Source organism: Catharus ustulatus, chromosome 16 (genome assembly GCF_009819885.2).
Source record: "Catharus ustulatus isolate bCatUst1 chromosome 16, bCatUst1.pri.v2, whole genome shotgun sequence".
Classification (NCBI taxonomy): Eukaryota; Metazoa; Chordata; class Aves; order Passeriformes; family Turdidae; genus Catharus; species Catharus ustulatus.
This window is the reverse complement of record NC_046236.1, coordinates 98,708-112,627: the sequence shown is the minus strand read 5'-3', so window position 1 is coordinate 112,627 and position 13,920 is coordinate 98,708. Positions and strand designations below refer to the sequence as shown.

The window sequence follows — 13,920 nt, the reverse complement described above, 5'->3', positions numbered from 1 at the left end:
TATTTTACCACCACTGGTTAGACTACGAGATGGCAGTCACTGAATGCCAGTTCTGATTCCTGCTAACCACAGTAGCATTGTACATCCTGAGCAGTGCAGCTGCTGTAAAAAATAAATGTCCCAACAAAAATTAAGCATTTTAAAAACTACATCTTTGAGGGCAGGTTCTGATAACCTTCTGGGGGTCTGCCACTGCAGTGCTAGGCTCAGCTGGACACCTGTAGAACTGGGGTTTCTCTGCAGACACCCTATTGCTTTACCGCTCTTCTGTTCTCCACAGCTGGTGCTTGGTCCAAGTGGAGTGTTGCAGGGGATTCGACCAGGGAAGTGTTATGTGGATATGTCCACCGTGGATGCAGATACAGTCACAGAGCTGGCCCAGGTAATCACTGAACTGAGTCTGTTAACAGCAGCAGTGCATTCAGCAGCAGTTCTACAGTTTGTGTTGCTTCGGGCACTTTATTACCTGTTGGTAATAAAACTGCTTTTAGAGGTCTTTGGGCTTCTTCTCAAGTTCCAGGCAAACAAGACAAAATAACCTGTCAAATCTTGACAAGCAAATGGCATTGAATTAGATGTTCCCTGGTGAGACCAGCAAAGCCTGCAGATTTGGCAGAGCTGTTATCTGACACCAGTGCAAACAGCCAAATTTTGATCCCCTAAGAAATATTTGTAGACACATTGGTATTCTGTAGCAAACTGGAGGGTAAAACCCTGTCTGGATTAATGACTGATAAAATGCATCATCTGCCCAGTTTAAATGCTCTGGTTGGGGAAAATTAATATCTTCACATTTCATTCTATAGAAATATTATTGTAGGATTTCTGTAGAGGTGTTCTGATTACTTCTACTGTGGTATCTGTGATTTCTTTTTGGCATCTTGATTGTTCTCCACTGCCGTAAAGGCATTGTCTGTAGTTTTACTGGAGCTGGTTTTGCTGAAGTTTTAAGTAGATATGTTGGTGATTGTCCTAGTTTAGGGCAAATTTGGGGAAAACCTCTGGAAGGAGCTCTCAGAAAACAAAACCCCCACGACTCCTCCCCCCACCACCAGGTTCAGGAAGAATTTCCTCAAAGGAAAAGTGGAAAAAACCTGTTTATTTAACAAACAAAACACTCCCCAACACAAGAAAAGAAAATGAACAGCCCCAGATGACAAAAATACTTTTTCACTGCTCTGAGAGGATGACAAATCCAGAAAGTCTCTCCTGTGAGTGGTCGGCCAGTTATCGGTCTCCCACACTGGGGATGACTGCTGCAGATCACAAATTGCAGACTCCCCGTGTTCCTTGGTGTTTCCCAGGTCCTGGTCCGGAACAGGTTCAGATGGTATTCAGGAAAGGGAAAGAAAGAAAGGCAGTCCAATTTCTTTCCCTGGACTATTTTTTTTTTTTTTTTTTTTTTTTTTTGTTCTAACTAAACTAACTAATAAGCAAAAGCAACCCTGAGCCAGCAAACCTAGCCTCCCCTATGCACAGATGATGGGGGAGGGGAGCCAGCTGATAAGCAGACAAAACAAACCTTCAGAGTTAGTCCTGAAAGACAGAACATAATACCAGGCATAAACAGAACACACGATTGGGGATACAAGCACCATAACATCACCTCAGGACATTCCACCCCTTATCTCCATATCGTGAGCATACTACTAAAGACCATGTAAAAACTTCATCAAGTTAAAACTTCCATCTCACTTGCTCAGACCTTCGACACTTATACATTTTCTTCTGTCTCCTGTCTGTGTGATCTAATGTACAGACAATGTTGGTAACATTCAGCAAACAATGATATTTGCATATGAGTCTCACCCCACAATCAGATCTCCCTGAGGTACACATCATGTTGTTTCATCTCTGCATTATCCACCATGTACAACCTGGTCCTTGAGCAAAGACAATTCCACGAATGGGTTTGTCTGTTCACGAGGCAGAATTGATCCATACTGTCTTCCCTAACAAACCTGTGATATGTGCCACTGGGACTTTATCTCCATCTACTATATTAAGGGATTCAGACTGGGCGAGACCTGCTTGGTTGGTGGAGCCTCGGGTGTTAACTAACCAGGTGGCCTTTGCTAAATGCTGCTCCCAGTTTCTGAAAGATCCCCCACCCAATGCTTTCAAGGTAGTTTTTAACAATCCATTGTACCTCTCCACTTTACCTGCAGCTGATGCATGGTAGGAGATGTGGTACACCCACTCAATGCCATGTTCCCTAGCCCAGGTGTTGATAAGGCTATTCTTAAATTGAGTCCTATTGTCTGACTCAGTCCTCTCAGGACTCCAAAGGACCTGCTTTTCAAGGCCCAGGATGGTGTTATGGGCTGTAGCATGAGACACAGGGTAGGTTTCCAACCATCCAGTGGTGGCTTCCACCATGGTCAGTACATAGCGCTTGCCTTGGCGGGTCTGAGGCAGTGTGATGTAGTCAATTTGCCAGGCCTCCCCGTACTTGTACTTGGACCATCACTCCCATACCAGAGGGGCTTCACCCACTTGGCCTGTTTGATGGCAGCTCACGTATCACAGTCATGGATAACCTGAGAAATACTGTCCATGGTTAGATCCACCCCTTGGTCTCGTGCCCACTTGCAGGTGGCATCTCTGCCTTGGTGGCCTGAGGCATCATGCACTCATCATGCTAGGAACAATTCTCCCTTGTGTTGCCAATCAAGGTCTCTCTTTGACACCCCTACCTTGCAGCCTGATCTACCTTCTGATTGTTTTGCTGCTCTTCATTAGCTCTACTTCTGGGGACATGGGCATCTACATGGCAAATTTCACAGGTAGTTTGTCTAACCAGGTAGCGATGTCTTTCCACTCTTCAGCAGCCCAAATTGGTTTTCTTCTACGCTGCCAGTTTGCCTCTTTCCATCTCTCCAGCCATCCCCACAAAGCATTGGTTGCCATCCAGGAATCAGTGTACAGATAAAGCTTTGGCCACTTCTCTCTTTCTGCAATGTCTAGGGCCAGCTGAATGGCTTTGAGTTCAGCAAATTGACTTGATCCACCCTCTCCTTCAGTGGCCTCCGCAGCCCATCGTGTGGGGCTCCATATGGCTGCTTTCCACCTCGATTCATCCCTACGATGCAACAGGAACCATCAGTGAATAAAGCGTAACGTGTTTCCTCTGCTGGCAGTTGGTTGTATGGTGGAGCTTCTTCAGCCCGTGTCACTGGTTCTTGTTCCTCGTCTGTGACACCAAAACTTTCACCTTCGGGGCAATTTGTAATTACTTCCAAAATCCCAGGGCGATTCAGTTTTCCAGTCCGGGCGTGCTGTGTGATGAGGGCAATCCACTTGCTCCATTGCTCCATGTGTAGCACTGGTGGCATGGTGGATGGAGAGAACGTTTCTTCTGAACATCCACCCTAGCACTGGTAGTCGGGCTGCCAGGAGGAGTTGTGCTTCTGTACCAATCACCTCTGAGGTGGCTTGGACTCCCTCGTAGGCAGCCAAGATCTCCTTCTCTGTTGGGGTGTAGTTACCTTCAGACCCTCTGTAGCTCTGACTCCAGAATCCCAGTGGTCGGCCTTGAGTCTCATCAGGCACCTTCTGCCACAGGCTCCAGGACAAACCATGGCTCCTGGCTGCAGAGAAAAGCACTTTCTTCACCTCTGGTCCTGTACTGACTGGGCCAAGGGCTACGGCATGAGCAATTTCCTGCTTTATCTGGGCAAAAGCTTGTTGCTGCTCAGGGCCCCGATGGAAATCGTTCTTGTGGGTAACCATGTAAAGAGGGCTCACAATCTGACTGTACTCAGGAATGTGCATCCTCCAAAAACCTGTGGCGCCTAAGAAAGCTTGTGTCGCCTTCTTGTTGGTTGGTGGGGACATAGCTGTGATTTTGTTGATGACATCAGTAGGAATCTGACGCTGCCCACTGGATCTCCTGAGCAGGTCTCTTAACTTTACTCTTCTTGATGGCAAAGCCAGCTTCCAGGAGGATTCGGATGATTTCCTCTTCTTTCTCAAACACTTCTGCTGCTGTGTTCCCCAACACAGTGATATCATCAATATATTGTAGATGTTCTAGTGTAGCCTGGATCAGTCCATGGCAGATGGTTAGGACTGTGCTTCCACCCCTGGGGCAGTCAGTTCCAGGTATACTGCACACCCCTCCATGTAAAGGCAAACTGAGGCCTGCATTCTGCTGCCAGAGGAATGGAGAAAAATGCATTGGCGATATCAATAGTGGCATACCACTTTGCTGCATTGGACTCCAGCTCGGACTGCAGTTCCACCATGTCCGGCACAGCAGCACTAAGTGGTGGAGTCACTTCATTCAATGCACGGTAGTCCACTGTCAATCTCCATTCCCCTTCAGATTTAGGCACAGGCCAGATGGGGCTGTTGAAGGGTGAGTGGGTTTTGCTGACCACCCCTTGGCTCTCCAGCTCTCGGATCATCTTATGGATGGGAACCACAGCATCTTGAGTTGTTCTATATTGTCGGCGATGCACTGTTGAAGTGGCGATTGGTACCTTTTGCTCTTCTCCCTTCAGAAGTTCTACTGTAGTTGGATTCTCGGACAGTCCGGGCAAGGTGTTCAATTGTTGGATGCCCTCTGTCACCAGAGCTGCTATCCCAAATGCCCACCTGAATCCTTTTGGTCTCTAAAATACCCCCTTCAGAGGTAATCTATGCCTAAAATGCATGGGCCCTCTGGGCCAGTCACAATAGGGTGTTTTTTCCATTCCTTTCCAGTCAGACTCACTTCAGCTTCCACCAAGGTAAAGTCTTGTGATCCACCTGTCACGCCAGCAATAGAGACAGATTCTGCCCCCACATATCTTGATGGGACTAATGTGCATTGTGCACCAGTATCAACCAAAGCTTTATACCTTTGTGGTTCCGATGTGCCAGGCCAACAAATCCACAGTCCCTCACCTCGCCCTGGCTAGAAGCAGAGCCCCTCTAAGCCTGTTTATCCTTCTTTCCTTGGACACATGTCTTAGAGGTTCCTTCAAGGGGATCGGACATGTCATCATCATCATCATACTTGGCAATTTGGCTACGGGCAACTGGAGCTGCTCTCCTTTTGGTGGAACTTCCTCTTTGAGTCTTGCCTTCCTTCAATTCACGCACCTGTTGTGCCAGAGCAGCAGTAGATTTTCCATCCCATCTCCTCATGTTTTCTCCACAATCACGCAGGAAGAACCACAGCTCAGCCCGTGGGATGTACCTTCTCTCCCCATCGGGGGAATGTCTGCATTGGATACCAGGGCCTCTAATTTGTACAGCCAAGATTTGGAGAAGGTCCTCCTTAATCTCCTCCCTGAGTCTCTTATGATTCTCTTCTATCTTGACTTCTAATTTCTGCAGACGTGTTTCCATAGCTGCGATTCTGGCATGTGTTGGACCATGTACAGCATCTGCATATGCTCAGAGCTTCTTCGCCGTATCGAGCACGGTCTCATCCCCCTCATCCCACTTCATTATTGCTAAAGCAGAAGCATATTCACGTGGCCCAAGTCGCACAAGTTTTTGCCACATCACAGATGTACATGGTACCAAATCTGGATTCCTAGTTGTTATGTCATCAGAGAAGATAATCTCTGCTACTGCCATTTCTCTCAGGCGTTGGATCCCTTGTTCTATAGTCTTCCACTGTGTCTGCTGCATATAAAGATCATCTGCACCACAGGTATCTTTGTGCTACACTGTCCAGGACCCGTGCCCAGAGGCTGTGAGGGTTAGTCCCCCTCATCATTCCTACGTCGATGACAGGATCATGTGACAGGGATCCCAAATACCTCGCTTCAGTACCATCCAGAATTGTAGCCTTGCCTGCAGCATCCCAAAGACAGACCAACCAACTCATTATAGACTCATCAGGTCATCGAGTGTAATCCTTTCTTAGACCACGGAGGTCCCCTAGGGAAAAGGATTCAATATTGGCCTCTGATCGTGTACCAGTTGCTTTGACTCCTGGTTTTATGTCAGGAGGCACTGAGGGTCCTTCTCCTGCATCATCATCATCATCGTCATCCACTGGTCAATTGGTCTTGTCTGTGCACTTTCCACTTCTCGCGCTAGTAGCAACAGCCATTGGTTGAGGCTTACTGTCTGGTTTAGCTGCTGGCCTCGAGCCTGGGGTGTTGGCTACAGCCTGAGTGACTGGGATAGTGGCTGATTTATCTCCCTGTCCCCTTTCCTCTGTCTGCTGCCCTACAGTATCTAGCAGGGTGCGATAAGCATATGCCAGGGCCCAGCTCACTGCAATGATCTTTTTCTCCTTAGTGTTATCATGGCACTTCTCTTTCAGGTACTTTGCCACCTCAGCTGGGTTCTGAATTTGTTCACATGGAAAGTCCCAGACTATAGGGTCAGAAAATTCCTTCAAGATTTGGCCCATATCCTCCCATTTCCCACACCACTCAGGATTCCTCACACTTGGCTCTACTCCTAAATCAGGAGTCTCATCAGCCCCTCTAGAAATCTCAGCTCTTATCCTATAGAAACTGCAGACTGTATAAAGAAAGCTTACTAGATTAAACACCAGAAAGATGGTCTCTTTAACATTTAGGGGGAACTGAACATTCTCTAATAGGGATGTAACAAATTCAGAGGAGAGGAAGGAAAACAAAGGCTGAAAAGCCTCATCCCCTGCTCTCCTCTAACAAACTGGGCACATAACCATAACCTCAAACCATACATTCCTGGAACAGACTCCAGCATCTTTATAAACCTCCTGCAAGCCATTACAACCAAGCCCAGCCCGATGGATATTCTGGTCAGTGCCTCTCTACTACAGAAACTATGTATTAGGGACAATACCGGAGCTATTTCTGGATAAGAAAATAAACCTAGGGACCACGGAGCTATTAAGACCTCAAAAAACCCTAGGGACCAGAAACACATGCAGGCCTCCACCCCAAGAGACATTACGAGTTCAAACAACATAGCCAGTTATACCAACACAAAGTAATTGGAACTAAAATATTATTAGAACAAAGTTTTTTGCACTTTCTCGAGCCCCTGCCCCATGATTGGGCGCCAATATTTGTCCTAGTTTAGGGCAAATCTGGGGAAAACCTCTGGAAGGGGCCCGTAGAAAACAAATCCCCCACGACTCCTCCCCCCACCACTGGGTGTGGGTAGAATTTCCTCAGAGGAAAAGTGGAAAAAAACTGTTTATTTTACAAACAAAACACTCCCCAACTCAAGAAAATGAACAGCCCCAGATGACAAAAAACTCTTTCACAGGTGTGAGAGGATGACAAACTCAGAAAATCTCTCCTGCGAGTGGTCGGCCAGTTATCGGTCTCCGGCGCTGGGGATAACTGCTGCAGATCACAAATTGCAGAGTCCCAATGTTCCTTGGTGTTTCCCAGGTCCCAGACCGAAGCAGGTTCAGATGGTATTCAGGAAAGGGATAGAAAGAAAGAACAAAAAAAACAGTCCAGGGAATGTAATTGGACTGCCTAACTAAACTAACTAATAAGCAAAAGCAAAAACAAGCAAAGCCAAAGCCAGCAAGCCAAGCAAAAGCCAGCCCAAGCCAGCAAACCTAGCCTCCCCTAAGCACAGATGATGGGGGAGGGGAGCCAGCTGATAAGCAGACAAAACAGACCTTCACTTTCAGAGTTAGTCCTGAAAGACAAAACCGGGCATAAACAGAACACACGATTGGAGATACAAGCACCATAACGTCACCCCAGGACAGTGATGCACTTAATGCATAACATCAATTTGGAGAATGCAAATCACTGATATTAGTAAACGTTTGGCTGAAGAGATCTGTCAAAGGCCTTTCTTTTCTGGGAAAGAGAGAAAATATAATGATCAGTCTTCTGAGATTCTTAAGCCACATACACACCTTCAGCATTGATCCCTTGGCCAGTATAGGGTGCCATGACTAAAGCAGTTCAGCTGCTTAAAATGTGCACAGTAGTGATGGGTGCAGGAGAGTCTTACCTGGAGAGTGAGGTCAACTTTTGGTCTTAAGCACACTTTGCAGGATACAGTGTGATACATCACATTAGTGCTTTCCTCTCCTGTTTATATTTTGGAGCTGATGTTCCTACTGCTGTTCATGCACAGCTAACTAGAGATGCTCTTCTCCCAGGTGATAGTGTCCCGAGGTGGTCGCTTTCTGGAAGCACCGGTCTCAGGAAACCAGCAGCTCTCTAATGATGGAATGCTTGTGATCCTGGCAGCTGGCGACAGGGGTTTATATGAGGATTGCAGCAGCTGTTTCCAAGCCATGGGGAAAACCTCTTTTTTCCTAGGTAATTGAAACATGGAGGGCCTGATAGCAGTTTCTTAGTGCAAGGACTGGGAATTTCAACAAGGAGTCTGAGATGTATGTGTCATCTTTTTCTTTTCTCAGTGGGCAGTGTGGGAAAATGGCCTGCTCATCGAGAACTTGGCCAGTTTCAGAGCCTGCAGGCTACAGTTTCTTTTTTGAATGCTGACTCATTTTAGAGGATCTGTGATGCTTTTGGTTTTAAATCATGTTTTCTTATGATTTTTCCATTCTTTTGAGTGGTTGGAAAATGGGGATATTTTCTGAAGTCTTTCAGGGCAAGGAAGAGCTGCTAAGTGCTTGATGCCAGGAGTCTAGCAGTGTTACTGCTGTGTGGGGTGGGGAAGCAGGGCTGCTATTTCTCTTCTGGAGGAATCCCAATGGTGTGTCTCACTCCCAGGTGAAGTAGGCAATGCTGCCAAGATGATGCTGATTGTGAACATGGTCCAAGGCAGCTTCATGGCAACAATAGCAGAAGGACTGACTTTGGCTCAAGTGACTGGCCAGTCCCAGCAGACCCTTCTGGATATCCTCAATCAGGGACAACTTGCCAGCATCTTCCTGGACCAGAAGTGCCAAAGTAAAGTTCTCTTACATTTTTTTTCTTACAGGTCATTTTTTGCAATCTACCAGCTTTTCAGATAGTGGCAAAAGGTAGAAAATAACAGTCCCATCTTCATCAGCCTGGGATTATGGTTATTTTAAGCATTCTGGAAATGAAGACCTGCATTCCCATTCCTTCCTCTTCATGGCTAGAACTTCTGAGAATGTGAGTTAGGACTGCTTAGGACTTAAGTTAGGATTTCATTGGGGCAGGGTAACAAGTGAAGTGGAGGGCAAGCTGCTTAGAAATCTGAGCTTACTTTGTCAATGGGCAGTAGTGACATCATCTTCTGTGGCCAGATGAAGACAGAAAGTAGAGAAACAGGAAAGCTAAAAGTAGTGATCAGCAGTGGAAAAGGAGATTGGTGTTGAATTGCAGCCCCCTGCAGCATGGGCTTGGCTTACTTTTGTCATGCTTAATTTTTGCGTGGGTTCCTCTCCACAGATATCTTGCAAGGAAACTTTAAACCTGATTTCTACCTGAAATACATACAGAAGGATCTTAGATTAGCCATTGCACTGGGCGATTCTGTCAACCACCCAACTCCCATGGCAGCTGCTGCCAATGAGGTAAGAGTTGTTCAGTGTTCAGATGTGTTCATCAGCATTTATTCAGCAGAGCCATTTGTCAACCAGAGACATGGATCTAAGAATTGCATAATCTCTAAGACAAGGGAATAGTAATTGAAATATATTTTGACTAGGGTAGCATTGGATTTGTTTTGATTGTAGAGACCCTTAGAATGATACATCAGGAAACACAAAAAGACCTGTCATTTTCTGATCTGCACTTGGATTATTTGACATACTGTGCAGTTCTCTGGTTGCAGTGGTTAGCAAAGGAGTTTTTCTGCTGGGAAAAGACTTCACACAAGAGCAGTTCTGATGCTTTTCTGATTTCTCTTTAGGTCTATAAACGAGCAAAAGCATTGGACCAATCTGACAACGACATGTCTGCAGTATACAGGGCCTACATCCATTAGGCTGCACCCTTCTTACTGTTCATATGATGATTATTAATATTATTATAATACTGGGTTTTAACTCTGGACCAGTCCATCTCTGTCTTTCCATTTCCTTTTATACACAAACTTTAAGATCTGCTGTAGTGAGCCTTCCACTGCGGCAGGAGGGGGGAGGAGGGGGCTCAAATTGTTGCAGTTTAATTAGAAAAATCCATGCCATGCACTGACAGTCATGAGACGGAACAGCGGCAATTGTTCAGAAGCTCTGAGGCAACTCTGCCAGAAATCTGCTGCTTGGCTGCTTTAATTTTCCTCTTTGTTTGCTTGTCCAAGATGCCGTTTCTAGCAATCCCTTTTCTCCTTTGCTGTGAAATAATGCAAGTGTTGGACTCTCTGCATCGAGGGGACAGGGTAACATACATCTCATCTACCTGTGAATATCACTCAAGTCCTTGGTCCCAAATAAGGTGAGGAGCATTCCTGCTAATTAGCCACTGTTAGTGAACAAAGCACCTCCCATGGAGGAGAAGGGCAGTTCCAGAGGGTAAGGGGAATTGATTCAATTTCTTTTTAGACTTCCACTTTCCCCAGCATATTGATGGAGGAGTTCTTGTACTGTTAAAGACCACACATTGCATCCAAGTCTTCCCCTGTACAGACAACTACAGCTTAGGGAACACAAACTGTACTGAAAATAGGAGAATGCCAATATCAGTGAGGCTCTTGAAAGGCTTATCATAGCCCATCCAAAACATCATTAGAAAGTAACATGTTTGTTTAGAAAACTGGAAGAGAAACATAGAGCCTATAAAACTGGGCTAGAGAGTTTAATTGTTCTGGGCCTTAGCTTATGTTACGTTATTACTTGTTTTTTTTTATCCTCGTAGTCAATAATTGCAAAGGTGTCTTGGATTACAGCAGTGTCACAAGCAGAGTGGTGAGTCTGAAAGGGGACAGAAGAATAATCCAAGAGATTTAAATTCCTGAGCTCCTTTCCACACTCTCTGGCCTTTGCATGGTTGTCACATCTCTCAGCCTGTTTGCCCATCTATAAAGGTGGGTGATGGTTACCTACCTCACAGGGATACTTTTGTGTACTGACTAGTGAACTTTATACATGTCAGATTTTCCATACATGTTCTAAGTGTTACTACTTTGGGTACAATATGCTACCACATATGCCTTCTCCCTGTATCTGTGAACTCTGCTTGTGGCCAGAAACCAACTTCTAGAAGGACCAGTAACAGAAACTGAGGAGGCTAAGACCACTGCTGAGCTTTAGTCTAGAGATGGGTGACATGACCTGCAGATGCCAAGGCTCTTAATGTAGCAGAGCAACCCAGAGTCCAAAGGATGCCTGTCACTGAAAATTGACAGTGTGGCTTGGTTTTTGGTTTGTTTGGGGTTTTTTTCCAATTCTCAGTATTAGCCTTTTGAGAGTGTTCTTGCATTTTAAATTCGAGTGTTAGAAAAATGACAGTGAGAAACTTTGGCCAAAATCACTTCTCAGTGGTACAATCTCCTTCCTCCCTTGGGCTGGGATTCTGAAAGGAAAGAAGACAGATTCAAATTAAGCTGTGTTCCTGACATCTGTCTCTTGCCACCTTATCACCTTTTTTTTCTAGAAACTTAATGGCTGTGTAAGGAAATTTCCCTGGGGTTAGGATTTCTTACCAAGTCCTGCTTTGTGCAGCATGTATTTATGGCTCAGGGGCACCTTGTCAAGAGAGTGTCACATACTCATTTTGAATCACAACATCTCATGCTGTAAATGTTACTTTGATTATTTCACCTCCTGTGATGACTGTTCCTTGTGGGCTAATGCTGTATTCTGCATTACTTATGTCCTGTGGTGAATACCTGGCAACAGAGCTGTCAGACCTCACTGCCTGTTGGGCACTGCATGTGAGCGATGGTAATTCTACACCCATGTTCCTTTGGAAATGCCACTGCCATTCTGCATGTAGGTATTTATATTAAAGGCACATAAAAGTGCCAGGGTTGCTAGCCATTGACCTTCTTTGGCACACTGTTCCTCGCCATCCACAACTCCACTGTTAGCATCTGAAGTCCTTTGTTAAACATGCCACAGTAAAAAAAGTCTCTTGTATGAATTACACATTGAGGGCATCTGAGGGAAGTTGTGGGTTTGGGGGCTGGAGATGAGACTAAAGGAAAAAATCTTTTAAGAGGAAGAAGGAGGTACTGTCCCATGTGCAGTTGAGAGTGAACTGTGCTGAGCAAGTTCAGTGGCCAGTGGCTAGTTCAGTAGTTAGTTCAGTGTCCCTGCTCTCTTGGGCTAGAGTGGTGGTGAATGGGTGTGAGCAAAGGTAATGGAGGATCTTTGTTAGTTTGTGTTGCCTCCAGATACAGAGAGAATGCCAAAGGAGCTCTCAAGTCCTGTGATAGGCATTTCATAATGAATTCAAAGGACCAGTCCCTAGGCAGCTTACTGCTGCAAGGTTTGTTTCTAGAAATACTGTACTTCCCAGAATAGAGATGGTTATTTCTGTAGGAGTGGCAGATGTGGCCTAGTTCAACACAGTAATTTATCCTGGGATGGTCTGTCTGCAGCTTTCAGCCATTGTGGGTGGCTGTAGAGTGACTGCAATCATGCCTGGACAGCTGTGCAGTCACAGGTGTGCCCAGGAGGAGCAGGAGGAGACCAGGAGCTCTGATGTGGCTGTGAAGAGGAGGGATGGAAATGGGGGAATCCAGACTGTTCCAGATGCCGGTTGAGATTGCTGTCAGTCTCACTCAGATTCTTGTATTTATTTCTGTAGCCTCGGAACATGGATTTGAATATATTCCTAGGCCTGAGATTTGGGGGAGGGAAGTGGGGGAAGCAGTGGATTGAGAGATGCTCTAACAAAACTGGTTAGTTAATGTTGTCCTAATATTGTTGACAATTCTGTAAAGTTTCTTTTTATGAAGATTTGTTTTAGAAGTTTACTTTTTTTTTGACTCCTCCTTTTTAAAGACAAAATGTGACACTTGTGAAAAGCTTGTAAGAAAAGCAGTTTCCTTTTTCCTTGATGATAGATCCCGTAGTTCATTAAGGTTGTGAATTTTTATTTTCCTGCCTTGTTTTTAATTAACATTTGTCATTCAGAATAGGATGTGTGAAAATGTTTAAACGGCAAAGATTTTTTTTTTTGGTGCAATTAACAAAGCTACTGGCAAAAAGAATAAAACCTTTCTTGGTAACAGAGTGTTCTTGTGGCATTTTCTAAAGCCTGTCAGAGCTGTCTTGGAGCATTAAGGAAGTATGTGTTCCTCAAAACATTAGAAACTCAGAGCTGCTGAAAACCAAGTAATCTGAAAACAAAGTAATCCTGAAAGCACTTCAGTCATTGCTGAAGACTGGAACTGTCAGTGAGGCATCACAGAGGATGAGTTTGGATAAATGCCATACTCTGTGTGCAGAGGGCTGCATGCATCTGGGACGAGAGGAGGCTGCTTGGTTTTAATGTTCTGGTGTTGATGACAACTTCTGTTAAATTTTGGGCTGGGATATCCATCCTTCTGGCATTTGGGGTTTTTTGAGTCCAGTGGAAGATTCCTGTCCATCACAGGAGGGTGAAACGAGATGAGCATTAATGATCCTCTCAATCCCAGCCATCCCATGATTCTGTGAACACTAATACAGCACTGAGTTGGGTATTCTAAGACATGATCCTTAACTGAAATGTTTACAAGCTCTGAATACTGCTTGTGGATCATCAGACAGCTGGACAGCAGTAGCTGTTCCCTACCCTGAGGCACGAGGCTGAAATGAAGTGTAGATGAGTGGGTTTCAGGTGCAGTGAGTTATAGGTGCCCGAGGAAGCACTCCTTTTGAGCACTGTCATTAAAAGCAGCAGAGAGGAAGGCGAAAGCTGTGCTTGCAGCAGGAACTGGGGCTTTTGGAAGCTTTCCCTACCCTGGGTATGAAGCATCATTCCCATCTCCCACCACCCAGGGGCTGGTGTAGTGAAGGTGCTATGCCCTCGCGTCTCGCTCGCAGTACAGCCGTTGTGAAAGGAACTCACCGACTTCTGTGCAAAGACCTCACTGCCAGGATAAACGTGTTTATTTTAAGAATTGATGAGACTTCCCGTC

General features: G+C 45.5%; 1 protein-coding gene across 2 annotated transcripts in view; it reads left to right on the top strand.

Annotated features, from left to right (window-relative positions):
• The window catches only part of GLYR1 (glyoxylate reductase 1 homolog), a 33,633-nt gene extending 20,607 nt beyond the window's left edge, over nucleotides 1–13,026 (top strand). For both annotated transcript variants that reach the window (XM_033073712.2, XM_033073711.2), the window contains 5 exons: nucleotides 281–382; nucleotides 8,072–8,234; nucleotides 8,652–8,831; nucleotides 9,300–9,424; nucleotides 9,763–13,026. In XM_033073712.2, coding sequence (XP_032929603.1) covers nucleotides 281–382; nucleotides 8,072–8,234; nucleotides 8,652–8,831; nucleotides 9,300–9,424; nucleotides 9,763–9,837 — 645 coding nt within the window. In that variant the 3' untranslated portion in view covers nucleotides 9,838–13,026. The remainder of the gene's footprint in view (nucleotides 1–280; nucleotides 383–8,071; nucleotides 8,235–8,651; nucleotides 8,832–9,299; nucleotides 9,425–9,762) is intronic.
• The last annotated feature ends 894 nt before the right edge of the window (nucleotides 13,027–13,920 follow it).